Raw genomic sequence first — 27,788 nt, forward strand, 5'->3', positions numbered from 1 at the left:
GTGCTGCACATGGGCTCTTCTCTTGTGTTCATGGAGAGAGAGTGAGAGCGAGCACAAGAGAGCTCTCAGACCCCTCCTGTGTCTGCAGGAGCAGAGCACAACAGCGAAGGCAGATCCTGCGCGCCTCCTGCGTGCACAGGGAGGTCTTTGGGACTGCCGAGAACGGCCCGACAGGAGGCCGGGAAGGAGCCCCCTGCACAGGCTGGCAGCTTGTAGCATTCATGAGCTGCTGCCTTGAGGATGGTTGCTCTGCTGCTGCTGGAGCATTGCAGGCTTCTGCAGAGGAGTCAGTAAGAGAAAACAGGAGTCCCTGCCCCAGCGACCGCAGGTACAAGCTACATCAAATAGCTGCAGTTAATCTGTTTAAGCACTGAATTCACTCTGGGGAAGCACACTGCCTATCAGATCATATGCCCTGATACGGAAAGCAGCCTTCAAAAATGCTCTTCACAGCTCTGCTTTTCTCATTAGTGCACTGCGAGAAGTTTCTGAAAGCAAAACCTGTCCCAGCAAAATAGGCAACAGCATTCGCCTGTCCTTGTCCTTCCTGGACCAGACAGCAACCTGCTAAACCTCAGGATACGTGGTGGTTAAGAAGCTAGTAGTGAGCTGTTTCTTTATGGGTTTTGCTTCTTCCTTTTCTCAGATGATGGTTGTGATTGGTAATTTCCAGCACAGCTGCTTGAGTTGGCGCAGGTTGCTGTCGTTTAACCCAGCAGGCAGCTGAGTACCACAGAGCCCTTCACTGGCTCCCCTCCCCTGCCCAAGTGGGATGGGGAAGAGAACTCAGAAAAATAAATAAATAAATAAATAAAACAGAGGGCATGAAAGGGCCGGTGGTGTGTGGAGCGGGGCTGGGCACCTCTCCTTAGGCAGAGGCCTGTGCCTGCTGCTAGGGTCAGGCTGCCTCCTCCTCCTCCTCCTCCTCCTCCTCCTCCTCCTGCTCCTCGTCCTCCTCTTCCCACTTTGGGGCTCCTTCTTTCTGCCCCCAGCGCAAGTAGCACATGGACTGTCTGCTATCAATGCTGAAGCTCAGTCCCAAAGAAACCGTGCAGGTCCCTAGGGCTCATCTTTGGCTCCAAGCCCCGTTGGTAGCATCCCTGCTGCTGCACAAAGCCACGATGCTATCGCCAGCAGCGCAGGTGGCCCAGCAGCTGCGTGCGGTCGATGCTGAAGCCTGGTCCCTAAGGAGGGGAAACCGTCCCCCTTGTGCCCTGTGCCACCGGCCGCTGCAAGGGGCTGGAGATGTACCTCCTGCACGTGTCAAGGCCAGCACAGGGAACAGATTCTCCCCAGTGACCCCCAGGCTTGTTCCAGGTGGGTCAAGCCACCCCCCCGACAAAGTCTGGGCACTGAGGTGCTGAGGGAGGACCCCATTGTGGGGATAAGCCTGTCACCTTGGCGAACTGCTCTCCTCGGGCACAGCCCCAACCCCAGCTCAGGGGGACACGGGCGCCAGGCAGGCTGGCTCCCCTCGGGGACATTTGGGTGCTGAGCCCCAGTGGGGAGGCGGGGGGGTGCGTGACGCCAGAAGCAGAGCCGAGTCTCATATTTGGGCACGGAGCAGGTTATTGGAGGCTGGGCCCCGGCAGGCAGCAGATAACCCTCCTGATAGCGGCTCACAAGGTGCCTCCGCCGCCCCCATTGGCTCCTGCCAGCGGGGGCTGCCTATATATCCCCCTCCCTGCTGCGGGGCTGCGTCGGGCACTGGGGTCAGGATGGTGCCTGCCAGGGCACTGGGGCTGCTCCTCTGCGTGCAGCTCTGCGGGGGTGAGTGGTGGGGCTGGCCGTGGGGCAGGGGCTGGCCGTGGGGCAGTGGGCAAGCGGTGGGGCAGGGAGCAGCCGTGGGGCAGGCACCCCCCGGGCTCAGCAAGGTCCCTGGGGTTGCCCGCAGGCAGCGGGGAGCTGCGGCTGGTGGATGGCGGCGGGCGCTGCGCCGGCCGGGTGGAGGTGAAGCACGAGGGCGAGTGGGGCTCCGTCTGCAGCTACGACTTCGACTGGGACCACCGGGGCGCTGGCGTGGTGTGCCGTCAGCTGGGCTGCGGTGCGGTGGCCCGGGCATCCCCGTACGCCCCGTTTGGGCAGGGCAAGGGACGCATCTGGCTGCACCCAATCTTGTGCAATGGTACTGAAGCAAACCTTCATGACTGCTTCCACTTTGGCTGGGGCCAGCACTTCTGTGGCCACGAGTGGGACGTGGGGGTGACCTGCACAGGTGAGGCGGGGTGGTGGTGACGGGGATGCCGTGCCAGGACCCCAAGGACTGGACTGAGTCTGGTCCCTGATGCAGAGGAACTGGAGCTGCGGCTGGCGGCTGGCAGGGGACCCTGTGAGGGGAGAGTGGAGGTGAAGCTGCGGGGACGCTGGGGCACGGTGGCGGACGACTCCTGGGACATGGAGGACGCTGAGGTGGTGTGCCAGCAACTGGGCTGCGGCTCAGCCGCTGGCGCCTCCCAAGGTTCCCAGTTTGGTCAAGGAGACGGTCCCATCAGCTTAGCCTTTATCAACTGTGACGGGAATGAGAAGGCCCTCTGGGACTGCAAGATTCGGGGTTGGGGACCCTATACCAGCCCAATTAAATACGAGAGCACTGTGGTCTGCCAAGGTGAGTGCTGGGGACATGCGGTGCTGCAGGGAGCCCCATCGTCCGCATCCCCCTCAGGAGCCCTCCTCTCCCGGCAGGGTTCTCCCGTCTGGCTGGAGGGGACGGCGCCTGCTCGGGGCGGCTGGAGGTGCGGCAGGGCCGGGCCTGGGCCACCGTCTGCCACGGCCACGTGGACCTCAAGGCCGCCCAGGTGGTCTGCAGGGAGCTGGGCTGCGGCACGGCAGTGGCCGTCCCCGGTGCCGGCCATTTTGGGGCAGCAACGGGGCCGCTCTGGGACGGCGCCTTTGAGTGCAACGGCAGCGAGCCACTCCTCGCCAACTGCGCCCGGAGGCCAACCCACGGCCAGTCCTGTGCTGGCCCCGCTTCTATCGTCTGCTCACGTAAGTGCTGGGGACGGGGGGCTGGGGCAAAGCCTTGCAGCGTTGCCTGCCCAGGGGGGTCCCTGCTGTGCTGCCCCCCCAGCGCCCTCTCTCCACCGCAGCCTACACCGGTTTCCGTTTGGCGGATGGCGGCTCGGGCTGCGCCGGGCGGGTGGAGGTGGAGGCGCAGGGGACGTGGGGACCCCTGTGTGCCACCGCCTGGGACCTGCCCGACGCCCATGTCCTGTGCCGCCACCTGGGCTGCGGCCCTGCCGCCTCCCTGCCCCCAGGAGGCCATTTCGGGACGGGCACGGCGACGGGGCCGCTGCGGCGCGATGCCCTGAGCTGCAGCGGGAGCGAGCGGCACCCGGGCGAGTGCCCCGTGGCGGTGCTGGGGGAGCCCGCCTGCCCCCCTGGCCATGCCGCCGCCGTCAACTGCTCAGGTGGGTGCAGGGGACGCGGGGACCCGTGGCAGGCGGGGAGCAGTGCCCGTCCCCACGGCATGGCCGGGCTCTTGCAGGCGCCGCTGAGCCCCTGCGGCTGCTGGACGGGGAGAGCCGGTGCGACGGGCGGCTGGAGGTGGCCACTAGCCCCGGGGACTGGGCCCGTGTGACTGCGGGGCCGTGGGACGACCGAGCTGCCTCCGTGGCTTGCCGGCAGCTGGGCTGCGGTGTGCCAGAGAAGGTCTACGCTGTGCCGGCCGCCAGCTTGGGCCCTGTGGAGCTGCAGGAGCTGCGGTGTGCTGGCACCGAGGAGCGCCTGGCGCAGTGCAACGCCTCGGGGCCTGCCGCAGCGCCCAGCCACAGCCCCACAGAGGCGGCCGTTGCCTGCTCAGGTGAGTGCGCCGGGAAGGGCCGCGGGTGCCCAGCGGGTGCCCCCAGCCCCATCCTGGCCCTCCCGTGCAGGCAGCCGGCGGCTGAGGCTGGCGGGCGGCCCCGGGCGCTGCGCCGGCAGGGTGGAGGTGTACACCGAGGGCGCCTGGGGCACCGTCTGCCAGGACGCCTGGGACCTGCCAGATGCCGACGTCGTGTGCCGCCAGCTGGGGTGCGGACGGGCCCTGGAGGCGCCCGGCTCTGAGCGCTTCGGGCCCGGCGTGGGGACGCTGTGGCCGGGTGCCGGGGGCTGCTCGGGGATGGAGGCGGCTGTCTGGGACTGCACAGCCCCAGCACGGCGTGGCTGCCGCCGGGGCGGTGGTGCTGGTGCCGTGTGCTCAGGTGAGCACTGTGATCCCTGAGCTGGGGAGCAGTCCCCACTGCCCGTGGGGTGCGCGCTGCCCCGCGAGGTGCCGTGACCCCGCTGTCCCCTGTTGTTGCAGGGCTGCTGCGTCTGGCGGGGGGCAGCGGCAGCTGCAGCGGGCACCTGGAGGTGCTGCGCGAGGGGACGTGGGGTCGCGTGTGCGCCAATGACACCAGCCCCGCCACAGCTGCCGTTGTCTGCCGCCAGCTGGGCTGTGGCACCGGGGGGAGGCTGGAGGCCGTCCCCGCACAGGGCTCTGTCCCCGCCTGGCTGGGCTGGGTGCAATGCCAGGAGGGGGCCCCCTCGCTCTGGCGCTGCCCCTCGGCGCCCTGGCACCTGCAGTCCTGCGGTCCTGCCGGGATCATCCACATCGCCTGTGACGAGGACACCGAGGGCACGAGCGGGGCCACCACAACTGCAGGTAGCAGCTGTCAGCCTGGGGATGATTGCACAGGTGGCTGTGTCCATGCCCATACCCCCTGCCCCTGCTGCTGTGCGGATCCCAGCCTCACACTGCCCCTCGCCATCCCTGCAGGTGTCACCAGCAGCGTTGCCCCACTGACAGCAGTGTCGGGGAGCGTGCCGGTGCCCACGGTCCTGTGCGTGCTCCTGGGGACGTTGCTGGGCCTGGCCCTGGCAGCCCTGGCTGTGTAGGCACACCGCGCACGGGTGCAACGCCGAGGTGGGCGCCACTTTGGGAGTCTCCATGGGGCTGTGGGGAACAGTGGATCATGCCGTTGCAACGTGCACTTCCTTACAGACCCCGTCAAAGCCACGGACGCCGGCTCTGAGGCCGTGTATGAGGAGCTGGATTACAGCCTGATGCCCGAGTACCAGGAGGTGCCCAGCCGCACAGGTGGGAGCATGGTCGTCCCTGGGGCCTGGGCTTTCCCCATCCGTGGCTTAGCACACAGTACCCCCTTCTCCACCGCAGGCTCCCTATCCAAGGGCTCAGGCACGAAGCTGGATGATGATAACTGGGATGGTTACAAGGAGAAGAGCAACCCCAGCGCAACCCCAGGTAGGGGAAGGGGAACTCAGCAGGGACTGGAAGGCACAGGGGACCCAAGGAGAAGGGTCATGGCTGAGCAGTGGTGCTGGGGAGCTGAGGGGACGTGGCCCTTGCGGCTGCATCCTCAGCCCTGGCCCCTCCCTGCCTGGCGCAGCCCCCCCAGCCCAGCCTGGGCACGGCCCCCCGGATGGCTACGACGATGCTGCGGCCGTGCCGGAGAAGCTCCCGGCTCCCCACGGCGGGGACACCCCGGCGCAGTCCTACGGGGACACGGGCTATGACGACGTTGACATCAGCACTCTGGGGACAGCGCCGTGAGGGGGCCCTGGGGACACAGCTGCAAGAGGGGGCTCTGGCCCCAGGGAGGGGTGGCCGTGCCCATGGGGGTCATCCCGTCCCTGCCCAGCCCTCAGCACGCTGCAGAAACGGCTCCATCGGCCCGCCCGCACCCGTTGCCCAAGGTCACGCCAGGGTCCTTGTGAAGTTTTTCAGCATGGCCTTTCCCTGCACAGCGCTCTCTCCGATTAAAGCCCCCAAGTGCTTGGAACCTCGCTCCCAGCACCGGTGCCTCTCTCTCTCCTCCATCGTCCGTCCCTCGGGGCCCCACGGGGCAGAGCTGAGGCCCGCAGGCACATCCCCATGGCTCTGGGCATGTGGGAAGGATGGGGAAGAGTCCAGGGCCTGGCCCCGGGGCCTTCCTTTGGCCGCAGAGCTGCACGCTCTCCCCGACAGGAGAACAGGCCTAGGGAAGGGCACAGCAAGTCCCAGGGACGCTTCCCCTGCCCCAGCACCCCCAGCGCCACACGCCCGGGGCACGGCGAGGGGATCGCGTGCACCCTCAGCAAGCCGGCAGAGGTCACCAAGGTGGGCAGGAGTGTTGATGTGCCTGAGGGCAGGAAGGCTCTGCAGAGGGACCTGGATAGGCTGGACCGATGGGCCTAGGCCAACTGTACGAGGTTCAACAAGGCCAATGCCGCGTCCTGCACTTGGGGCACAACAACCCCATGCAAGGCTGCAGGCTGGGGGCAGAGTGGCTGGAAAGCTGCCCGGCGGGAAGGGAGCTGGGGGGATTGGTGGGCAGGCGGCTGAACAGGAGCCAGCGGTGTGCTGACGTGGCCAAGAAGGGCAACAGCATCCTGGCTAGTATCAGAAATAGCGTGGCCAGCGGGGCGAGGGAAATGATTGTCCCCCTGTACTCAGCCCTGTTGAGGCCACACCTTGAGTACTGCGTTCAACTCTAGGGCCCCCACTACAAGAAGGACACGGACCAGTCCAGAGGAGGCCATGAGGGTGATCAAAGGGCTGGAGCAGCTCTCCTCTGCAGACAGGCTGAGGGAGTTGGTGTTGTTCATCCTGGAGAAGAGAAGGCTCTGGGGAGACCTCCTTGCGACCCTTCAATACTTAAAGGAGTCCCTCTGCTCCTGCGTGGGCTCCTCTCCACGGGCTGCAGCTCCGGCCCAGGGCCTGCTCCTGCGGGGGCTCTCCATGGGCTGCAGCCTCCTCCAGGCCACATCCACCTGCTCCACCGGGGACTCCTCCACGCGCTGCAGCGTGGAGATCTGCTCCGTGTGGGACCCATGGGCTGCAGGGGGACAGCCTGCTCCACCAGGGGCCTCTCCACAGGCCGCAGGAGAACTGCTGCTGGATCGGGGAACGTCCTGGATCGGGGTCCCCAGCACAAGAAAGATGTGGACCTGTTGGAGCGAGTCCAGGGGAGGGCTGCAAAGGTGATCAGAAGGCTGGAGCAGCTCTCCTATGAAGAAAGGCTGAGAGAGCTGGGGCTGTTCAGCCTGGAGAAGAGAAGGCTCTGGGGAGACCTCCTTGCGGCCCTTCAATACTTAAAGGAGTCTTATAAAAAGGATGGAGAAGGACTCTTTACTCAGCTAGGCAATGCCAGGAACCAGTGGGAATGGCTTTAAACTAAAAGAGGATAGATTTAGATTAGACGTTAGAAGGAACTTCTTCCCTGTGCGGGTAGTGAGGCAAATGTAGTAAGCTAGTGGGTGGCATCCGTGCCTATGGCAGGGGGTTGGAGTTAGATGGTCACAGAATCACAGAATTGCAGGGAGTGATGCCAGAGCAGTGCCAGAGTGAGCGCCGCAGGGGCGGGTGGCTCCATGTGACGTCACACGCGAGGCAGCGTGATGTCACCGAGCAGGCAGTGTGACGTCACCGCTCGAGGCAGTGTGACTGCGCAGCCCTCCCCGTTTATGTCCAGGAGCCGGCAGAGCCCGGCCCAGCTTGGCTCGTGCCTGCACTCCTGCCCAGCGTGTCTGCGAGGCTTGGAGGGCTGAGCGAGGATTCGGTCGGGCCGTGCTGTGGGGCCGCCGGCAGCTGCTCTGGGTGCCCGTCCCCACAACATTCGCCTGTGTTTCCCCGGCCCTGTGCGCTCGCAGCAGCGCAGGTGAGCTGTGCGGGGACGCATCCCCCTGGGGATGCATGGGGAGGGCGCTGGTGCTCGGGGAGCTGCCAGGGCCACAGCCGCAGCCAGGCTCCATGCCAGCAAGGAACACGGGATGGCACAGCCACTGGGCCCAAGGGTTTCCTGCTGGGGGACCGGGACATCGCTGCTTCCCACCCTGGGAGCGCCAGTGACCGTGGCCTCACTCTCTCTTGCAGTTGGTGGCATCTTTGCAGTGCCCTGCCGCCATGGACGGGTCGTCGGGCTGGGCCTGCTCACTCTGTCGTCATGACCAGCATGACGTGGCCTACCTGATGCCCTGCCTCCACCAGCTTTGCTTGGGCTGTGCGCTGCGGTGGGCCAAGGAGAAGCCGAGTGGCCCCCTGTACGGGGGCAGGCTCCAGTCCATCAAGTACTCGGTGCGGTCGGCTGACGACTACCTGGAGTGTCCCGTCCAAGAGCCCGCAGAGCAGCAGGAGGACGGCCGGCAGGACGAACAGGGGGCTGCGGGGCCGCTGCTCAGGGCTCCTGAGCGCAGCTTCCCGCCCCAGCTCTGGGCAGCCTTCTTCCGGGAGCAGCTGGCTGACGCCAGGCCCCTGCTGGCGTGGCTGCAAGAGGAGCTGCGGAGGATCTACGGCAGCCAGTGGTGGGACGTGGCTGTGGTGCAGGGAATCGTCCTCGCCTCCCTGTGCATCTTCGGGCTGGACCAGCAGGCCCTGGTGTGGCAGCTGCAGCCTTCCCTCCACAGCCACACGGTGCCCTTCGTGGCACGGCTTGTCACTGTCACTGCAGAGCTGTACAGAACCGAGGTGCGCCGGCAGCGAGACTACCAGGATGCCCGTGCTGCCGGTGGGCAGGACAGCCCCGCGGTCACCCCCGGCCGGGCCGGCTCTCCCTGGGGGATGACTGCCACTCGCCCAGGCCGCTGTGCCAGCACCATGGGCCCCAATGCCAAGGAGCTCCCGGGCATCCGTCTCAGGGGTCCCGGGGAGCCCCCCAGCACCCCTGTCACCGCAGAGGAGGAAGACCAACAGGAGGGGCCGGGACAGGCAGCGGCAGCAGGGCCGTCTTCCCGGGGCAGCAGGCCCAACCTCTACGCCCCTGGAAGGGGCAGGGAACACTCGCTTAGGGGGCCCTGGTGCCCCCCAAAGAGGAAGGCCGGCAGCAGCCCCCAGGACTCTCCCCAGCCCCACAAGAGACCGCCCCAACAGCGGAACTAGGCAGGCACCCCACAGAAGCACCAGCCACGGCTGCAAGGAACGATGGGGAGGCTCTCGGTCCTTGGCCTAGGCTGCCATAAAATAAAGATATCTAAAACAAGATGCGTGCCTTTCTTTCCTGGACGGCTTTTTGTCTTCCTCCCCTTGTAGCTGACATCACCCCAAGAGCCCCAGCTGCCACTTCTGCTACCTCCAGAGATATGGCATGGTGCCTGGAGCATCCTTGCTGCTGCTTGTGGCCCCACCAACACCACCCCAGCAGCCTTTCCCTTGGGGCCAGCTGGTGGCAGCTTTGGCTGTCCATTTGGGTGGCATTCCTGCCTATGGCAGGGGGTTGGAGCTAGATGATCTTTAACATCACCTCCAACCCAAGCCACTCTTTGATTCACTCCAGCACCCAGAGCAGAGCTCACACACAGTCGGGGCCCAGAGGCGAGGGCACTGTGGGCTGGGAGCAGAAACGGGGCTGGCTCATACCCTGTCTGCAAGGGCCCTGATGGCCCCACTCTGCTTCATCGTGTCCCTGCAGCTGGCAGCCTGCGTGCCTGTGCTGCACATGGGCTCTTCTCTTGTGTTCATGGAGAGAGAGTGAGAGCGAGCACAAGAGAGCTCTCAGACCCCTCCTGTGTCTGCAGGAGCAGAGCACAACAGCGAAGGCAGATCCTGCGCGCCTCCTGCGTGCACAGGGAGGTCTTTGGGACTGCCGAGAATGGCCCGACAGGAGGCCGGGAAGGAGCCCCCTGCACGAGCTGGCAGCTTGTAGCATTCATGAGCTGCTGCCTTGAGGATGGTTGCTCTGCTGCTGCTGGAGCATTGCAGGCTTCTGCAGAGGAGTCAGTAAGAGAAAACAGGAGTCCCTGCCCCAGCGACCGCAGGTACAAGCTACATCAAATAGCTGCAGTTAATCTGTTTAAGCACTGAATTCACTCTGGGGAAGCACACTGCCTATCAGATCATATGCCCTGATACGGAAAGCAGCCTTCGAAAATGCTCTTCACAGCTCTGCTTTTCTCATTAGTGCACTGCGAGTAGTTTCTGAAAGCAAAACCTGTCCCAGCAAAATAGGCAACAGCATTCGCCTGTCCTTGTCCTTCCTGGACCAGACAGCAGCCTGCTAAACCTCAGGATACGTGGTGGTTAAGAAGCTAGTAGTGAGCTGTTTCTTTATGGGTTTTGCTTCTTCCTTTCCTCAGATGATGGTTGTGATTGGTAATTTCCAGCACAGCTGCTTGAGTTGGCGCAGGTTGCTGTCGTTTAACCCAGCAGGCAGCTGAGTACCACAGAGCCCTTCACTGGCTCCCCTCCCCTGCCCAAGTGGGATGGGGAAGAGAACTCAGAAAAATAAATAAATAAATAAATAAAACAGAGGGCATGAAAGGGCCGGTGGTGTGTGGAGCGGGGCTGGGCACCTCTCCTTAGGCAGAGGCCTGTGCCTGCTGCTAGGGTCAGGCTGCCTCCACCTCCTCCACCTCCTCCACCTCCTCCACCTCCTCCTCCTCCTCCTCCTCCTCCTCCTCCTCCTCCTCCTCCTCCTCCTGCTCCTCCTCCTCCTGCTCCTCCTCCTCCTGCTCCTCGTCCTCCTCCTCCCACTTTGGGGCTCCTTCTTTCTGCCCCCAGCGCAAGTAGCACATGGACTGTCTGCTATCAATGCTGAAGCTCAGTCCCAAAGAAACCATGCAGGTCCCTAGGGCTCATCTTTGGCTCCAAGCCCCGTTGGTAGCATCCCTGCTGCTGCACAAAGCCACGATGCTATCGCCAGCAGCGCAGGTGGCCCAGCAGCTGCGTGCGGTCGATGCTGAAGCCTGGTCCGTAGGCAGGGGAAACCGTGCCCCTTGTGCCCTGTGCCACCGGCCGCTGCAAGGGGCTGGAGATGTACCTCCTGCACATGTCAAGGCCAGCACAGGGAACAGATTCTCCCCAGTGACCCCCAGGCTTGTTCCAGGTGGGTCAAGCCACCCCCCCGACAAAGTCTGGGCACTGAGGTGCTGAGGGAGGACCCCATTCTGGGGATAAGCCACCCCCCCGACAAAGTCTGGGCACTGAGGTGCTGAGGGAGGACCCCATTCTGGGGATAAGCCTGTCACCTTGGCGAACTGCTCTCCTTGGGCACAGGCCCAACCCCAGCTCAGGGGGACACGGGCGCCAGGCAGGCTGGCTCCCCTCGGGGACATTTGGGTGCTGAGCCCCAGTGGGGAGGCGGGGGGGTGCGTGACGCCAGAAGCAGAGCCGAGTCTCATATTTGGGCACGGAGCAGGTTATTGGAGGCTGGGCCCCGGCAGGCAGCAGATAACCCTCCTGATAGCGGCTCACAAGGTGCCTCCGCCGCCCCCATTGGCTCCTGCCAGCGGGGGCTGCCTATATATCCCCCTCCCCGCTGCGGGGCTGCGTCGGGCACTGGGGTCAGGATGGTGCCTGCCAGGGCACTGGGGCTGCTCCTCTGCGTGCAGCTCTGCGGGGGTGAGTGGTGGGGCTGGCCGTGGGGCAGGGGCTGGCCGTGGGGCAGTGGGCAAGCGGTGGGGCAGGGAGCAGCCGTGGGGCAGGCACCCCCCGGGCTCAGCAAGGTCCCTGGGGTTGCCCGCAGGCAGCGGGGAGCTGCGGCTGGTGGATGGCGGCGGGCGCTGCGCCGGCCGGGTGGAGGTGAAGCACGAGGGCGAGTGGGGCTCCGTCTGCAGCTACGACTTCGACTGGGACCACCGGGGCGCTGGTGTGGTGTGCCGTCAGCTGGGCTGCGGTGCAGTGGCCCGGACATCCCCGCACGCCCCGTTTGGGCAGGGCAAGGGACGCATCTGGCTGCACCCCTTCTTCTGCCGTGGGACAGAAGCCACCTTACAGGAGTGCCTCCACTATGGCTGGGGCAAACACTTCTGTGGCCACGAGTGGGACGTGGGCGTGACCTGCACAGGTGAGGTGGGGTGTTGGTCCTGGGGATGCTGTGCCGGGATCCCCAGGACTGGACTGAGGTTGGTGCCCGGTACAGAGGCGGTGGAGCTGCGGCTGGTGGCTGGCAGGGGACCCTGTGAGGGGAGAGTGGAGGTGAAGCTGCGGGGACACTGGGGCACAGTGGCGGACAATGCCTGGGACATGGAGGACGCCGAGGTGGTGTGCCAGCAGATGGGCTGCGGCTCGGCTCTTGGTGCCCACCACAGCTCCCTCTTTGGCCAAGCGGACGGTCCCATCAGTTTAGCCTTTATCAACTGTGCCGGAAACGAGAAGGCCCTTTGGGACTGCAAGATTCGGGGTTGGGGACCCTATACCAGAAGTGCTATATATAACAGGGCTGTAGTCTGCCAAGGTGAGAGCTGGGGACATGCAGTGATGAGGGGAGCCCAATCGTCCGCGTCCCCCTCAGGAGCCCTCCTCTCCCAGCAGGGTTCTCCCGTCTGGCTGGAGGGGACGGCGCCTGCTCGGGGCGGCTGGAGGTGCGGCAGGGCCGGACCTGGGCCACCGTCTGCCACGGCCACGTGGACCTCAAGGCCGCCCAGGTGGTCTGCAGGGAGCTGGGCTGCGGCACGGCAGTGGCCGTCCCCGGTGCCGGCCATTTTGGGGCAGCAATGGGGCCGCTCTGGGACGGCGCCTTTGAGTGCAACGGCAGCGAGCCACTCCTCGCCAACTGCGCCCGGAGGCCAACCCACGGCCAGTCCTGTGCTGGCCCCGCTTCTATCGTCTGCTCACGTAAGTGCTGGGGCTGGGGGGCTGGGGTGGACCCTTGCAGAGTGGGGTGCCCAGTGGGTCCCTGCTGTGCTGCCCCCCCAGCGCCCTCTCTCCACCGCAGCCTACACCGGTTTCCGTTTGGCGGATGGCGGCTCGGGCTGCGCCGGGCAGGTGGAGGTGGAGGCGCAGGGGACATGGGGACCCCTGTGTGCCACCGCCTGGGACCTGCCCGACGCCCATGTCCTGTGCCGCCACCTGGGCTGCGGCCCTGCCGCCTCCCTGCCCCCAGGAGGCCATTTCAGGACGGGCACGGCAACAGGGCCGCTGCGGCGCGATGCCCTGAGCTGCAGCGGGAGCGAGCGGCACCCGGGCGAGTGCCCCGTGGCGGTGCTGGGGGAGCCCGCCTGCCCCCCTGGCCATGCCGCCGCCGTCAACTGCTCAGGTGGGTGCAGTGGACGCGGGGACGCATGGCAGGTGGGGAGCAGTGCCCGTCCCCACGGCATGGCCGGGCTCTTGCAGGCGCCGCTGAGCCCCTGCGGCTGCTGGACGGGGAGAGCCGGTGCGACGGGCGGCTGGAGGTGGCCACTAGCCCCGGGGACTGGGCCCGTGTGACTGCGGGGCCGTGGGACGACCGAGCTGCCTCCGTGGCTTGCCGGCAGCTGGGCTGCGGTGTGCCAGAGAAGGTCTACGCTGTGCCGGCCGCCAGCTTGGGCCCTGTGGAGCTGCAGGAGCTGCGGTGTGCTGGCACCGAGGAGCGCCTGGCGCAGTGCAACGCCTCGGGGCCTGCCGCAGCGCCCAGCCACAGCCCCACAGAGGCGGCCGTTGCCTGCTCAGGTGAGTGCGCCGGGAAGGGCCGCGGGTGCCCAGCGGGTGCCCCCAGCCCCATCCTGGCCCTCCCGTGCAGGCAGCCGGTGGCTGAGGCTGGCGGGCGGCCCCGGGCACTGCGCCGGCAGGGTGGAGGTGTACACCGAGGGCGCCTGGGGCACCGTCTGCCAGGACGCCTGGGACCTGCCAGATGCCGACGTCGTGTGCCGCCAGCTGGGGTGCGGACGGGCCCTGGAGGCGCCCGGCTCTGAGCGCTTCGGGCCCGGCGTGGGGACGCTGTGGCCGGGTGCCGGGGGCTGCTCGGGGATGGAGGCGGCTGTCTGGGACTGCCCAGCCCCAGCACGGCGTGGCTGCCGCCGGGGCGGTGGTGCCGGTGCCGTGTGCTCAGGTGAGCACTGTGATCCCTGAGCTGGGGAGCAGTCCCCACTGCCCGTGGGGTGCGCGCTGCCCCGCGAGGTGCCGTGACCCCGCTGTCCCCTGTTGTTGCAGGGCTGCTGCGTCTGGCGGGGGGCACCAGCAGCTGCAGCGGGCACCTGGAGGTGCTGCGCGAGGGGACGTGGGGCCGCGTGTGTGCCAACGACACCAGCCCCGCCACAGCTGCCGTTGTCTGCCGCCAGCTGGGCTGTGGCACCGGGGGGAGGCTGGAGGCCGTCCCCGCACAGGGCTCTGTCCCCGCCTGGCTGGGCTGGGTGCAATGCCAGGAGGGGGCCCCCTCGCTCTGGCGCTGCCCCTCGGCGCCCTGGCACCTGCAGTCCTGCGGCCCTGCCGGGGTCACCCACATCACGTGTGACGAGGACACCGAGGGCACAAGCGGGGCCACCACAACTGCAGGTAGCAGCTGTCAGCCTGGGGATGATTGCACAGGTGGCTGTGTCCATGCCCATACCCCCTGCCCCTGCTGCTGTGCGGATCCCGGCCTCACAGTGCCCCTCGCCATCCCTGCAGGTGTCACCAGCAGCGTTGCCCCACTGACAGCAGTGTCGGGGAGCGTGCCGGTGCCCACGGTCCTGTGCGTGCTCCTGGGGACGTTGCTGGGCCTGGCCCTGGCAGCCCTGGCTGTGCAGGCACACCGCGCACGGGTGGAACGCCGAGGTGGGCGCTGCTTTGGGAGTCTCCATGGGGCTGTGGGGAACAGTGGATCATGCCGTTTCAACGTGTACTTCCTTACAGACCCCGTCAAAGCCACGGACGCCGGCTCTGAGGCCGTGTATGAGGAGCTGAATTACAGCCTGATGCCCGAGTACCAGGAGGTGCCCAGCCGCACAGGTGGGAGCATGGTTTTCCCCGGGGTCTGGGGCTTTCCCCATCTGTGGCTTTGCACCCAGTACCCCCTTCTCCACCGCAGGTTCCCTATCCAAGGGCTCAGGCACGAAGCTGGATGATGATAACTGGGATGGTTACAAGGAGAAGAGCAACCCCAGCGCAACCCCAGGTAGGGGAAGGGGAACTCAGCAGGGACTGGAAGGCACAGGGGACCCAAGGAGAAGGGTCATGGCTGAGCAGTGGTGCTGGGGAGCTGAGGGGACGTGGCCCTTGCGGCTGCATCCTCAGCCCCGGCCCCTCCCTGCCTGGCGCAGCCCCCCCAGCCCAGCCTGGGCACGGCCCCCTGGATGGCTACGACGATGCTGCGGCCGTGCCGGAGAAGCTCCCGGCTCCCCACGGCGCGGACGCTCCGGCGCAGCCCCACAGGGACATGGGCTATGACGACGTTGATGTCAGCACCCTGAGGACAGCGCCGTGAGGAGACCCTGGGGACACAGCTGCAAGAGGGGGCTCTGGCCCCAGGGAGGGGTGGCCATGCCCCTGGGGGGGCACCCGTCCCTGCCCAGCCCTCAGCACGCTGCAGAAACGGCTCCATCGGCCCACCCGCACCCGTTGCCCAAGGTCACGCCAGGGTCCTTGTGAAGTTTTTCAGCATGGCCTTTCCCTGCACAGCGCTCTTTCCGATTAAAGCCCCCAAGTGCTTGGAACCTCGCTCCCAGCACCGGCGCCTCTCTCTCTCCTGGGTCCATCGTCTGTCCCTCAGGGCCATGGGGCAGAGCTGGGCCCGCAGGCACATCCCCATGGCTCTGGCCACGCAGGAAGGATGGGGAAGAGTCCAGGGCTCGGCCCCGGGGCCTTCCTTTGGCCGCAGAGCTGCATGCTCTCCCCGACAGTAGAACAGGCTGAGGGAAGGCCACGGCGCTTCCCAGGGACACTTCCCCTGCCCCAGCACCCCCAGCGCCACACGCCCGGGGCACGGCGAGGAGATCGCGTGCACCCTCAGCAAGCCGGCAGAGGACACCAAGGTGGGCAGGAGTGTTGATGTGCCTGAGGGCAGGAAGGCTCTGCAGAGGGACCTGGATAGGCTGGACCGATGGGCCTTGGCCAACTGTACGAGGTTCAACAAGGCCAATGCCGCATCCTGCACTTGGGGCACAACAACCCCATGCAAGGCTGCAGGCTGGGGGCAGAGTGGCTGGAAAGCTGCCCGGCGGGAAGGGAGCTGGGGGGATTGGTGGGCAGGCGGCTGAACAGGAGCCAGCGGTGTGCTGACGTGGCCAAGAGGGCCAACAGCCTCCTGGCTAGTATCAGAAATAGCGTGGCCAGCAGGGCAAGGGAAATGATTGTTCCCCTGTACTCAGTCCTGTTGAGGCCACACCTTGAGTACTGCATTCAACTCTAGGGCCCCCACTACAAGAAGGACACGGACCAGTCCAGAGGAGGCCATGAGGGTGATCAAAGGGCTGGAGCAGCTCTCCTCTGCAGACAGGCTGAGGGAGTTGGGGTTGTTCCTCCTGGAGAACAGAAGGCTCCGGGGAGACCTTCCAGTGGCTTTCCACTACTTAAAGGGGACTACAGGAAAGCTGGGGAGGGACTCTTCATCAGAGACTCTGTATCATGGCCTCTCATCCCTGCAGGGAGGCAACCGCACCTCCCACTTGAGTGTTATCAGCAAACTTGCTGAGGATGCATTCCATTTCTGCATCCGGATCATGGATAAAAATGTTCCCCAGAGATGGTTAAGGGTATGGAGGGGAAGACGTGTGAGGAGCAGCTGAAGTCCCTTGGTTTGTTCAGCGCAGAGCAGAGCAGGCTGAGGGGAGGCCTCATGGCGGCCTGCAGCTCCCTCACGAGGGGAGTGGAGGGGCAGGCACTGAGCTCTGCTCTCTGGGGACGGCGACAGGACCCGAGGGAACGGCATGGAGCTGGGACAGGGGAGGGTCAGGCTGGGTGTTAGGGAAAGGTTCTTTACCGGGAGGGTGGTTGGGCACTGGGACAGGCTCCCCAGGGACGTGGTCACAGCACCGAGCCTGCCGGAGTTCAAGAAGCCTTTGGACAACATTCTCAGACACATGGTCTGATTATTGGGTGGTCCTTTGAGGACCCAGGAGTTGGACTCGATGATCCTTGTGGGTCCCTTCCAACTCGGCACATTCCATGATTCTGTGATTCTTCCTCCTGCCATGGCCACGTGGCCCTGCCTTGGAGTAGCCTGCCTCGTCCTCTTCGTCCTCCTCCTCCTTCTCAGTAGGAGTTTCTGCCCTTACTAAACGAGGTGACTTTGGCATCCATTGTTTCGTCTTGTGGACAGAGGTGACTGAGAGCGGCATGGGTTGGTTCTCTGGCCCAGCCGCAGGGCCTGTCGCAGGGGCTGGCATGGCTGCATGTTGTAGTGATTTCTGTCTCTTTGGAATTGCTGGCGTGATGGCCCACCTTTCTCAAACATTTAACTAGGTTTTTAGGATTCTGCACCCGTTCAGGGCAGACGTTCCAAAGCATTGGAGGTGCTTACGGAAGAACTTCTTTACTGAAAGGGTTGTGAGGCATTGGAATGGGCTGCCCAGGGAAGTGGTTGAGTCACCATCCCTGGAGGCCTTTAAAAGACATTTAGATGTAGAGCTTAGTGATATGGTTTAGTGGAGGACTTGTTAGTATTAGGTCAGAGGTTGGACTGGGTGATCTTGGAGGTCTCTTCCAACCTAGATGATTCTGTGATTCTGTGATGTATGTATATGTGTATGTATGCAGACATATAGCCAGTGATATAGCACCTGTCAGGCTGAAGTTAACACAAATGAAGATATAAGAGCATGTCATAAAAAGATTGATTTTTTTTTACACTAGGCTTTCTGATATGCCTACGGGAGTATTGCCAAAGGAATTTTCCCAAAGGAAAACGACTGCCATTTCTCAAAAACTGAAGAAGAAGGAATATTAATTATGTTAATTAAACTGAAATACATTTTACATTTTCAAATATTTATATCTGAAGACAGTGGCAGAGAGGGCCGGGTCCTGCTGTGATGGTTTTACCCTGCTACGCAGCTGAGCTCCACCAAAACCGCTCTCTCACTCGGCCTCCTTGATGACAATAGGGGAGATAATATGATGGAAAGGGCTCAAGGGTTGAGTTAAAGACAGGGAGATTGCTCACCAGTTACGGCACGGGCAATACAGATCAGTGTAGAGAGATCAATATAATTTCTTTCCTATCATTAGCAGACTAGAAGAGTGAGAAACTAAAAGCGTGCTAAAAACACCTTCCCCCATCCACCCTCTTCTACGTCCCCCCCCGAGCGGCGCAGGGGAACAGGCAATGGGGGCTGCGGTCAGTCCCTGACGCTTTGTCTCCACCGCTCCTTCACGGTCGCTCTCTGCCCCTGCTCCACGTGGCGTCCCTCCCACAGGATGCCGTCCTTCCCGAACTGAGCCTGCGGGGGCTGCCCACAGGCAGTGGCACTTCAAGAACTGCTCCCACATGGCTCCGTACCACGGGGTCCATCCATCAGGAGCAAACTGCTCCAGCTCGGGTCCCCCCACGTGTGGCAGCTCCCCCCAGACCCTCTGCTCCTGCGTGGGCTCCTCTCCATGGGCTGCAGCTCCGGCCCGGGGCCTGCTCCTGCAGGGGCTCTCCATGGGCCGCAGCCTCCTCCAGGCCACATCCACCTGCTCCACCGGGGGCTCCTCCACGGGCTGCAGCCTCCTCCAGGCCACATCCACCTGCTCCACCGGGGGCTCCTCCACGGGCTGCAGCGTGGAGATCTGCTCCCTGTGGGACCCATGGGCTGCAGGGGGACAGCCTGCTCCACCAGGGGCCTCTCCACAGGCCGCAGGGGAACTGCTGCTGGATCGGGGAACGTCCTGGATCGGGGCCCCCAGCACAAGAAAGATGTGGACCTGTTGGAGCGAGTCCAGGGGAGGGCTGCAAAGGTGATCAGAGGGCTGGAGCAGCTCTCCTATGAAGAAAGGCTGAGAGAGCTGGGGCTGTTCAGCCTGGAGAAGAGAAGGCTCTGGGGAGACTTCCTTGCGGCCCTTCAATACTTAAAGGGGTCTTATAAAAAGGGTGGAGAAGGACTCTTTACTCAGCTAGGCAATGCCAGGAACCAGTGGGAATGGCTTTAAACTAAAAGAGGATAGATTTAGATTAGACGTTAGAAGGAACTTCTTCCCTGTGCGGGTAGTGAGGCAAATGTAGTAAGCTAGTGGGTGGCATCTGTGCCTATGGCAGGGGGTTGGAGTTAGATGGTCACAGAATCACAGAATTGCAGGGGGTGATGCCAGAGCAGTGCCAGAGTGAGCGCCGCAGGGGCGGGTGGCTCCATGTGACGTCACACGCGAGGCAGCGTGATGTCACCGAGCAGGCAGTGTGACGTCACCGCTCGAAGCAGTGTGACTGGGCAGCCCTCCCCGTTTATGTCCAGGAGCCGGCAGAGCCCGGCCCAGCTTGGCTCGTGCCTGCACTCCTGCCCAGCGTGTCTGCGAGGCTTGGAGGGCTGAGCGAGGATTCGGTCGGGCCGTGCTGTGGGGCTGCCGGCAGCTGCTCTGGGTGCCCGTCCCCACAACATTAGCCTGTGTTTCCCCGGCCCTGTGCGCTCGCAGCAGCGCAGGTGAGCTGTGCGGGGACGCGTCCCCCTGGGGGGCATGGGGAGGGCGCTGGTGCTCGGGGAGCTGCCAGGGCCACAGCCGCAGCCAGGCTCCATGCCAGCAAGGAACACGGGATGGCACAGCCACTGGGCCCAAGGGTTTCCTGCTGGGGGACCGGGACATCGCTGCTTCCCACCCTGGGAGCGCCAGTGACCGTGGCCTCACTCTCTCTTGCAGTTGGTGGCATCTTTGCAGTGCCCTGCCGCCATGGACGGGTCGTCGGGCTTGGTCTGCTCACTCTGTCGTCATGACCAGCATGACGTGGCCTACCTGATGCCCTGCCTCCACCAGCTTTGCTTGGGCTGTGCGCTGCGGTGGGCCAAGGAGAAGCCGAGTGGCCCCCTGTACGGGGGCAGGCTCCAGTCCATCAAGTACTCGGTGCGGTCGGCTGACGACTACCTGGAGTGTCCCGTCCAAGAGCCCGCAGAGCAGCAGGAGGACGGCCGGCAGGACGAACAGGGGGCTGCGGGGCCGCTGCTCAGGGCTCCTGAGCGCAGCTTCCCGCCCCAGCTCTGGGCAGCCTTCTTCCGGGAGCAGCTGGCTGACACCAGGCCCCTGCTGGCGTGGCTGCAAGAGGAGCTGCGGAGGATCTACGGCAGCCAGTGGTGGGACGTGGCTGTGGTGCAGGGAATCGTCCTCGCCTCCCTGTGCATCTTCGGGCTGGACCAGCAGGCCCTGGTGTGGCAGCTGCAGCCTTCCCTCCACAGCCACACGGTGCCCTTCGTGGCACGGCTTGTCACCGTCACTGCAGAGCTGTACAGAACCGAGGTGCGCCAGCAGCAGGACCGCCGGGATGCCTGTGCTGCCAGGGGGCAGGAGGGCAGCCCTGCGGCCACCCCTGCTGTGGGAGGAAGACCAACAGGAAGGGCTGGGAGAGGTAGCAGCAACAGGGCCGTCTTCCCTTGGAAGCAGCCCCAGCCCCTACACCCCTGGCCGGGGCAGGGACCACTCACTTGGGGGGGCCCTGGCCACCCCCGAAGAGGAGGGCTTGCAGCAGCCCCCAGGACTCTTCCCAGCCCCACAAGAGACCGCCCCGACGGCAGCACTAGACGGGCACCCTGCAGAAGCACCAGCCACAGCTGCAAGGAACAACGGGGAGGCTCTCGGTCCTTGGCCTAGGCTGCCACAAAATAAAGATATCTAAAAGGAGATGCGTGCCTTTCTTTCCTGGACAGCATTTCATCTTCCTCCCCTTGTTGCTGACATCACCCCATAAGCCCCAGCTGCTACCTCTGCTCCCTCCAGAGCTATGGCACGGTGCCTGGAGCATCCTTGCTGTTGCTTGCGGCCCCACCAACACCACCCCAGCAGCTCTTCTCTTGGGGTCAGCTGGTGGCAGCTTTGGCTGTCCGTTTGGGTGGCATCCCTGCCTATGGCAGGGGGTTGGAGTTAGATGATCTTTTAGGTTAGACATTAGAAGGAACTTCTTCCTTGGAAGGGTAGGGAGGCACTGGAACAGGTCAAGAGTTGCCAGGAGAAGTTGTGGATACCCCATCCCTGGAGGTGTTCAAGGCCAGGCTGGAGGGGGCCTTGGCCAACCTGACGTAGTGGGTGGCATCCCTACCTATGGCAGGGGGTTGGAGTTCCAACCCAAGCTAGTCTTTGATTCTCCCCAGCACCCAGAGCAGAGCTCACACGCAAACAGGGCCTGGAGGCGAGGGAACCGCAGGATGGGAGCAGCAAAGGGGCCGGCTCTTACCCCATCTGCAAGGGCCCTGATGGCCCCGCTCTGCCTCATCGTGTCCCTGCAGCTGGCAGCCTGCGTGCCTGTGCTGCACATGGGCTCTTCTCTTGTGTTCATGGAGAGAGAGTGAGAGCGAGCACAAGAGAGCTCTCAGACCCCTCCTGTGTCTGCAGGAGCAGAGCACAACAGCGAAGGCAGATCCTGCGCGCCTCCTGCGTGCACAGGGAGGTCTTTGGGACTGCCGAGAACAGCCGACAGGAGGCCGGGAAGGAGCCCCCTGCACAGGCTGGCAGCTTGTAGCATTCATGAGCTGCTGCCTTGAGGATGGTTGCTCTGCTGCTGCTGGAGCATTGCAGGCTTCTGCAGAGGAGTCAGTAAGAGAAAACAGGAGTCCCTGCCCCAGCGACCGCAGGTACAAGCAACATCAAATAGCTGCAGTTAATCTGTTTAAGCACTGAATTCACTCTGGGGAAGCGCACTGCCTATCAGATCATATGCCCTGATACGGAAAGCAGCCTTCAAAAATGCTCTTCACAGCTCTGCTTTTCTCATTAGTGCACTGCGAGTAGCTTCTGAAAGCAAAACCTGTCCCAGCAAAATAGGCAACAGCATTCGCCTGTCCTTGTCCTTCCTGGACCAGACAGCAACCTGCTAAACCTCAGGATACGTGGTGGTTAAGAAGCTAGTAGTGAGCTGTTTCTTTATGGGTTTTGCTTCTTCCTTTCCTCAGATGATGGTTGTGATTGGTAATTTCCAGCACAGCTGCTTGAGTTGGCGCAGGTTGCTGTCGTTTAACCCAGCAGGCAGCTGAGTACCACAGAGCCCTTCACTGGCTCCCCTCCCCTGCCCAAGTGGGATGGGGAAGAGAACTCAGAAAAATAAATAAATAAATAAAACAGAGGGCATGAAAGGGCCGGTGGTGTGTGGAGCGGGGCTGGGCACCTCTCCTTAGGCAGAGGCCTGTGCCTGCTGCTAGGGTCAGGCTGCCTCCTCCTCCTCCTCCTCCTCCTCCTCCTCCTCCTCCTCCTCCTCCTCCTGCTCCTCGTCCTCCTCTTCCCACTTTGGGGCTCCTTCTTTCTGCCCCCAGCGCAAGTAGCACATGGACTGTCTGCTATCAATGCTGAAGCTCAGTCCCAAAGAAACCGTGCAGGTCCCTAGGGCTCATCTTCGGCTCCAAGCCCCGTTGGTAGCATCCCTGCTGCTGCACAAAGCCACGATGCTATCGCCAGCAGCGCAGGTGGCCCAGCAGCTGCGTGCGGTCGATTCTGAAGCCTGGTCCCTAAGGAGGGGAAACCGTCCCCCTTGTGCCCTGTGCCACCGGCCGCTGCAAGGGGCTGGAGATGTACCTCCTGCACGTGTCAAGGCCAGCACAGGGAACAGATTCTCCCCGGTGACCCCCAGGCTTGTTCCAGGTGGGTCAAGCCACCCCCCCGACAAAGTCTGGGCACTGAGGTGCTGAGGGAGGACCCCATTGTGGGGATAAGCCTGTCACCTTGGCGAACTGCTCTCCTCGGGCACAGCCCCAACCCCAGCTCAGGGGGACACGGGCGCCAGGCAGGCTGGCTCCCCTTGGGGACATTTGGGTGCTGAGCCCCAGTGGGGAGGCGGGGGGGTGCGTGACGCCAGAAGCAGAGCCGAGTCTCATATTTGGGCACGGAGCAGGTTATTGGAGGCTGGGCCCCGGCAGGCAGCAGATAACCCTCCTGATAGCGGCTCACAAGGTGCCTCCGCCGCCCCCATTGGCTCCTGCCAGCGGGGGCTGCCTATATATCCCCCTCCCCGCTGCGGGGCTGCGTCGGGCACTGGGGTCAGGATGGTGCCTGCCAGGGCACTGGGGCTGCTCCTCTGCGTGCAGCTCTGCGGGGGTGAGTGGTGGGGCTGGCCGTGGGGCAGGGGCTGGCCGTGGGGCAGTGGGCAAGCGGTGGGGCAGGGAGCAGCCGTGGGGCAGGCACCCCCCGGGCTCAGCAAGGTCCCTGGGGTTGCCCGCAGGCAGCGGGGAGCTGCAGCTGGTGGATGGCGGCGGGCGCTGCGCCGGCCGGGTGGAGGTGAAGCACGAGGGCGAGTGGGGCTCCGTCTGCAGCTACGACTTCGACTGGGACCACCGGAGTGCTGGCGTGGTGTGCCGTCAGCTGGGCTGCGGTGCGGTGGCCCAGGCATCCCCATACGCCCTGTTTGGGCAGGGCAAGGGACGCATCTGGCTGCATCCCTTCTTCTGCCTTGGGACAGAAGCCACCTTGCAGGAGTGCCCGAACTTCGGCTGGGGCCAGCACTTCTGCGACCATGACAGGGACGTGGGGGTGACCTGCACAGGTGAGGCGGGGTGGTGGTGACGGGGATGCCGTGTCAAGACCCCCAGGACTGGACTGAGTCTGGTCCCTGGTGCAGAGGCGCTGGAGCTGCGGCTGGCGGCTGGCAGGGGACCCTGTGAGGGGAGAGTGGAGGTGAAGCTGCGGGGACGCTGGGGCACGGTGGCGGACAATGCCTGGGACATGGAGGACGCCGAGGTGGTGTGCCAGCAGATGGGCTGCGGCTCGGCTCTTGGTGCCTACCACAGCTCCCTCTTTGGCCACGCAGAAGGTTCTATCAGCTTGGGCTTTGTTGACTGCCATGGGGCTGAGAAGGCCCTCTGGGACTGCAAGATTCAAGGCTGGAGACCCTACAATGCCCCTCATGACTATGACACTGCTGTGGTCTGCCAAGGTGAGAGCTGGGGACATGCGGTGCTGCAGGGAGCCCCATCGTCCGCATCCCCCTCAGGAGCCCTCCTCTCCCAGCAGGGTTCTCCCGTCTGGCTGGAGGGGACGGCGCCTGCTCGGGGCGGCTGGAGGTGCGGCAGGGCCGGGCCTGGGCCACCGTCTGCCACGGCCACGTGGACCTCAAGGCCGCCCAGGTGGTCTGCAGGGAGCTGGGCTGCGGCACGGCAGTGGCCGTCCCCGGTGCCGGCCATTTTGGGGCAGCAACGGGGCCGCTCTGGGACGGCGCCTTTGAGTGCAACGGCAGCGAGCCACTCCTCGCCAACTGCGCCCGGAGGCCAACCCACGGCCAGTCCTGTGCTGGCCCCGCTTCTATCGTCTGCTCACGTAAGTGCTGGGGCTGGGGGGCTGGGGTGGACCCTTGCAGAGTGGGGTGCCCAGTGGGTCCCTGCTGTGCTGCCCCCCCCAGCGCCCTCTCTCCACCGCAGCCTACACCGGTTTCCGTTTGGCGGATGGCGGCTCGGGCTGCGCCGGGCGGGTGGAGGTGGAGGCGCAGGGGACATGGGGACCCCTGTGTGCCACCGCCTGGGACCTGCCCGACGCCCATGTCCTGTGCCGCCACCTGGGCTGCGGCCCTGCCGCCTCCCTGCCCCCAGGAGGCCATTTCAGGACGGGCACGGCAACAGGGCCGCTGCGGCGCGATGCCCTGAGCTGCAGCGGGAGCGAGCGGCACCCGGGCGAGTGCCCCGTGGTGGTGCTGGGGGAGCCCGCCTGCCCCCCTGGCCATGCCGCCGCCGTCAACTGCTCAGGTGGGTGCAGGGGACGCGGGGACCCGTGGCAGGCGGGGAGCAGTGCCCGTCCCCACGGCATGGCCGGGCTCTTGCAGGCGCCGCTGAGCCCCTGCGGCTGCTGGACGGGGAGAGCCGGTGCGACGGGCGGCTGGAGGTGGCCACTAGCCCCGGGGACTGGGCCCGTGTGACTGCGGGGCCGTGGGACGACCGAGCTGCCTCCGTGGCTTGCCGGCAGCTGGGCTGCGGTGTGCCAGAGAAGGTCTACGCTGTGCCGGCCGCCAGCTTGGGCCCTGTGGAGCTGCAGGAGCTGCGGTGTGCTGGCACCGAGGAGCGCCTGGCGCAGTGCAACGCCTCGGGGCCTGCCGCAGCGCCCAGCCACAGCCCCACAGAGGCGGCCGTTGCCTGCTCAGGTGAGTGCGCCGGGAAGGGCCGCGGGTGCCCAGCGGGTGCCCCCAGCCCCATCCTGGCCCTCCCGTGCAGGCAGCCGGCGGCTGAGGCTGGCGGGCGGCCCCAGGCGCTGCGCCGGCAGGGTGGAGGTGTACACCGAGGGCGCCTGGGGCACCGTCTGCCAGGACGCCTGGGACCTGCCAGATGCCGACGTCGTGTGCCGCCAGCTGGGGTGCGGACGGGCCCTGGAGGCGCCCGGCTCTGAGCGCTTCGGGCCCGGCGTGGGGACGCTGTGGCCGGGTGCCGGGGGCTGCTCGGGGACGGAGGCGGCTGTCTGGGACTGCCCAGCCCCAGCACGGCGTGGCTGCCGCCGGGGCGGTGGTGCCGGTGCCGTGTGCTCAGGTGAGCACTGTGATCCCTGAGCTGGGGAGCAGTCCCCACTGCCCGTGGGGTGCGCGCTGCCCCGCGAGGTGCCGTGACCCCGCTGTCCCCTGTTGTTGCAGGGCTGCTGCGTCTGGCGGGGGGCAGCAGCAGCTGCAGCGGGCACCTGGAGGTGCTGCGCGAGGGGACGTGGGGCCGCATGTGCGCCAACGACACCAGCCCCGCCACAGCTGCCGTTGTCTGCCGCCAGCTGGGCTGTGGCACCGGGGGGAGGCTGGAGGCCGTCCCCGCACAGGGCTCTGTCCCCGCCTGGCTGGGCTGGGTGCAATGCCAGGAGGGGGCCCCCTCGCTCTGGCGCTGCCCCTCGGCGCCCTGGCACCTGCAGTCCTGCGGCCCTGCCGGGGTCACCCACATTGCCTGTGACGAGGACAGCGAGGGCACGAGCGGGGCCACCACAACTGCAGGTAGCAGCTGTCAGCCTGGGGATGATTGCACAGGTGGCTCTGCCCGTGCCCACTGCCCCCTGCCCCTGCTGCTGTGCGGATCCCGGCCTCACAGTGCCCCTCGCCATCCCTGCAGGTGTCACCAGCAGCGTTGCCCCACTGACAGCAGTGTCGGGGAGCGTGCCGGTGCCCACGGTCCTGTGCGTGCTCCTGGGGACGTTGCTGGGCCTGGCCCTGGCAGCCCTGGCTGTGCAGGCACACCGCGCACGGGTGCGACGCCGAGGTGGGCGCCACTTTGGGAGTCTCCATGGGGCTGTGGGGAACAGTGGATTATGCCGTTGCAACGTGTACTTCCTTACAGACCCCGTCAAAGCCACGGACGCCGGCTCTGAGGCCGTGTATGAGGAGCTGGATTACAGCCTGATGCCCGAGTACCAGGAGGTGCCCAGCCGCACAGGTGGGAGCACGGTTTTCCCCGGGGCTTGGGGCTGTCTCCATACCGGGCTGAGCTACTAATATCCCCTTCTCCACCGCAGGCTCCCTATCCAAGGGCTCAGGCATGAATCCGATGATAAACAGCAGGGATGGCAATGAGGAGGACAGCGACACCGGGGCGGTTCCAGGTAGGGGAAGGGGAACTCGGCATGGACTGGAAGGCACAGGGGACTGAGGAGAGGGACCATGGCCGAGCAGTGGTGCTGGGGAGCTGAGGGGATGCGTCCCTTGTCGCTGCGTCCTCAGCCCCGGCCCCTCCCTGCCTGGCGCAGCCCCCCCAGCCCAGCCTGGGCACGGCCCCCCGGATGGCTACGACGATGCTGCGGCCGTGCCGGAGAAGCCCCCTGCTCCCCACAGCGGGGACGCCCTGGCGCAGCCCCACGGGGACTCGGGCTATGACGACGTTGATGTCAGCACCCTGGGGACAGCGCCGTGAGGAGACCCTGGGGACATGGCTGCAAGAGGGGGCTCCGGCCCCAGGGAGGGGTGGCCGTGCCCCTGGGGGGGCACCCGTCCCTGCCCAGCCCTCAGCACACTGCAGAAATGGCTCCATCAGCCCGCCCGCACCCATTCCCCAAGGTCACGCCACGGTCCTTGTGAAGTTTTTCAGCATGGCCTTTCCCTGCACAGCGCTCTCTCCGATTAAAGCCCCCAAGTGCTTGGAACCTCGCTCCCAGCACCAGCGCCTCTCTCTCTCCTGGGTCCATTGTCTATCCCTCGGGGCCACGGGGCAGAGCTGGGCCCGCAGGCACATCCCCATTGCTATGGGCATGCAGGAAGGACAGGGAAGAGCCCAGGGCCTGGCCCCGGGGCCTTCCTTTGGCCGCAGAGCTGCACGCTCTCCCCGACAGGAGAACAGGCTGAGGGAAGGCCATGGCGCTTCCCAGGGACACTTCCCCTGTCCCAGCAACCCCAGCGCCACACGCCCGGGGCACGGCGAGGGGATCGCGTGCACCCTCAGCAAGCTGGCAGAGGTCACCAAGGTGGGCAGGAGTGTTGATGTGCCTGAGGGCAGGAAGGCTCTGCAGAGGGACCTGGATAGGCTGGACCGATGGGCCTTGGCCAACTGTACGAGGTTCAACAAGGCCAATGCCGCGTCCTGCACTTGGGGCACAACAACCCCATGCAAGGCTGCAGGCTGGGGGCAGAGTGGCTGGAAAGCTGCCTGGCGGGAAGGGAGCTGGGGGGATTGGTGGGCAGGTGGCTAAACAGGAGCCAGCGGTGTGCTGATGTGGCCAAGGGGGCCAACAGCCTCCTGGCTAGTATCAGAAATAGCGTGGCCAGCGGGGCGAGGCAAATGATTGTCCCCCTGTACTCAGCCCTGTTGAGGCCACACCTTGAGTACTGCGTTCAACTCTAGGGCCCCCACTACAAGAAGGACACGGACCAGTCCAGAGGAGGCCATGAGGGTGATCAAAGGGCTGGAGCAGCTCTCCTCTGCAGACAGGCTGAGGGAGTTGGGGTTGTTCATCCTGGAGAAGAGAAGGCTCCGGGGAGACCTTCCAGTGGCTTTCCGCTACTTAAAGGGGACTACAGGAAAGCTGGGGAGGGACTCTTCATCAGAGACTCTGCATCATGGCCTCTCATCCCTGCAGGGAGGCAACCGCACCTCCCACTTGAGTGTTATCAGCAAACTTGCTGAGGATGCATTTCATTCCCGCATCCGGATCATGGAGAAAAATGTTGAACGGGACTCGC

The 27,788-nt window shown here is 64.9% G+C and overlaps 1 protein-coding gene and 1 long non-coding RNA gene across 2 annotated transcripts; both read left to right on the forward strand.

Annotated features, from left to right (window-relative positions):
• Window positions 1-1,717: 1,717 nt before the first annotated feature.
• LOC121070611 lies at window positions 1,718-26,724 on the forward strand. The gene is made up of 34 exons (XM_040557994.1): window positions 1,718-1,770; window positions 1,895-2,231; window positions 2,262-2,605; window positions 2,683-2,985; window positions 3,087-3,407; window positions 3,485-3,799; window positions 3,870-4,178; window positions 4,961-5,221; window positions 5,367-5,521; window positions 7,832-8,710; window positions 10,946-11,735; window positions 11,811-12,125; window positions 12,203-12,505; window positions 12,606-12,926; window positions 13,004-13,318; window positions 13,389-13,697; window positions 13,799-14,140; window positions 14,255-14,401; window positions 14,480-14,575; window positions 14,655-14,741; window positions 14,887-15,023; window positions 16,210-16,317; window positions 19,394-20,015; window positions 22,890-23,210; window positions 23,286-23,600; window positions 23,678-23,980; window positions 24,082-24,402; window positions 24,480-24,794; window positions 24,865-25,173; window positions 25,275-25,616; window positions 25,732-25,878; window positions 25,957-26,052; window positions 26,132-26,218; window positions 26,363-26,724. Exons 1-34 carry the CDS (start codon window positions 1,719-1,721, stop codon window positions 26,524-26,526), a joined length of 9,888 nt encoding a protein of 3,295 aa, XP_040413928.1. The 5' UTR covers window position 1,718; the 3' UTR covers window positions 26,527-26,724.
• LOC121071722 lies at window positions 4,344-5,196 on the forward strand. The gene is made up of 4 exons (XR_005820740.1): window positions 4,344-4,621; window positions 4,736-4,882; window positions 4,961-5,056; window positions 5,135-5,196. It is a non-coding gene; the product is annotated as an uncharacterized LOC121071722 (long non-coding RNA).
• Window positions 26,725-27,788: the final 1,064 nt, after the last annotated feature.

Source organism: Cygnus olor, chromosome 5, assembly GCF_009769625.2.
Source record: "Cygnus olor isolate bCygOlo1 chromosome 5, bCygOlo1.pri.v2, whole genome shotgun sequence".
Taxonomy (NCBI): domain Eukaryota; kingdom Metazoa; phylum Chordata; class Aves; order Anseriformes; family Anatidae; genus Cygnus; species Cygnus olor.

What these genes read in the sequence shown, in the direction of transcription:
- LOC121070611 (XM_040557994.1), top strand. Translation starts at nt 1,719, where the DNA reads ATGGTGCCTGCCAGGGCACTGGGGCTGCTCCTCTGCGTGCAGCTCTGC. An exon ending in CGCACGGGTGGAACGCCGAG is followed by an intron (nt 14,402 to 14,479) that starts GTGGGCGCTGCT and finishes ACTTCCTTACAG; the next exon opens with ACCCCGTCAAAGCCACGGAC. An exon ending in CGCCGCCGTCAACTGCTCAG is followed by an intron (nt 24,403 to 24,479) that starts GTGGGTGCAGGG and finishes GGGCTCTTGCAG; the next exon opens with GCGCCGCTGAGCCCCTGCGG.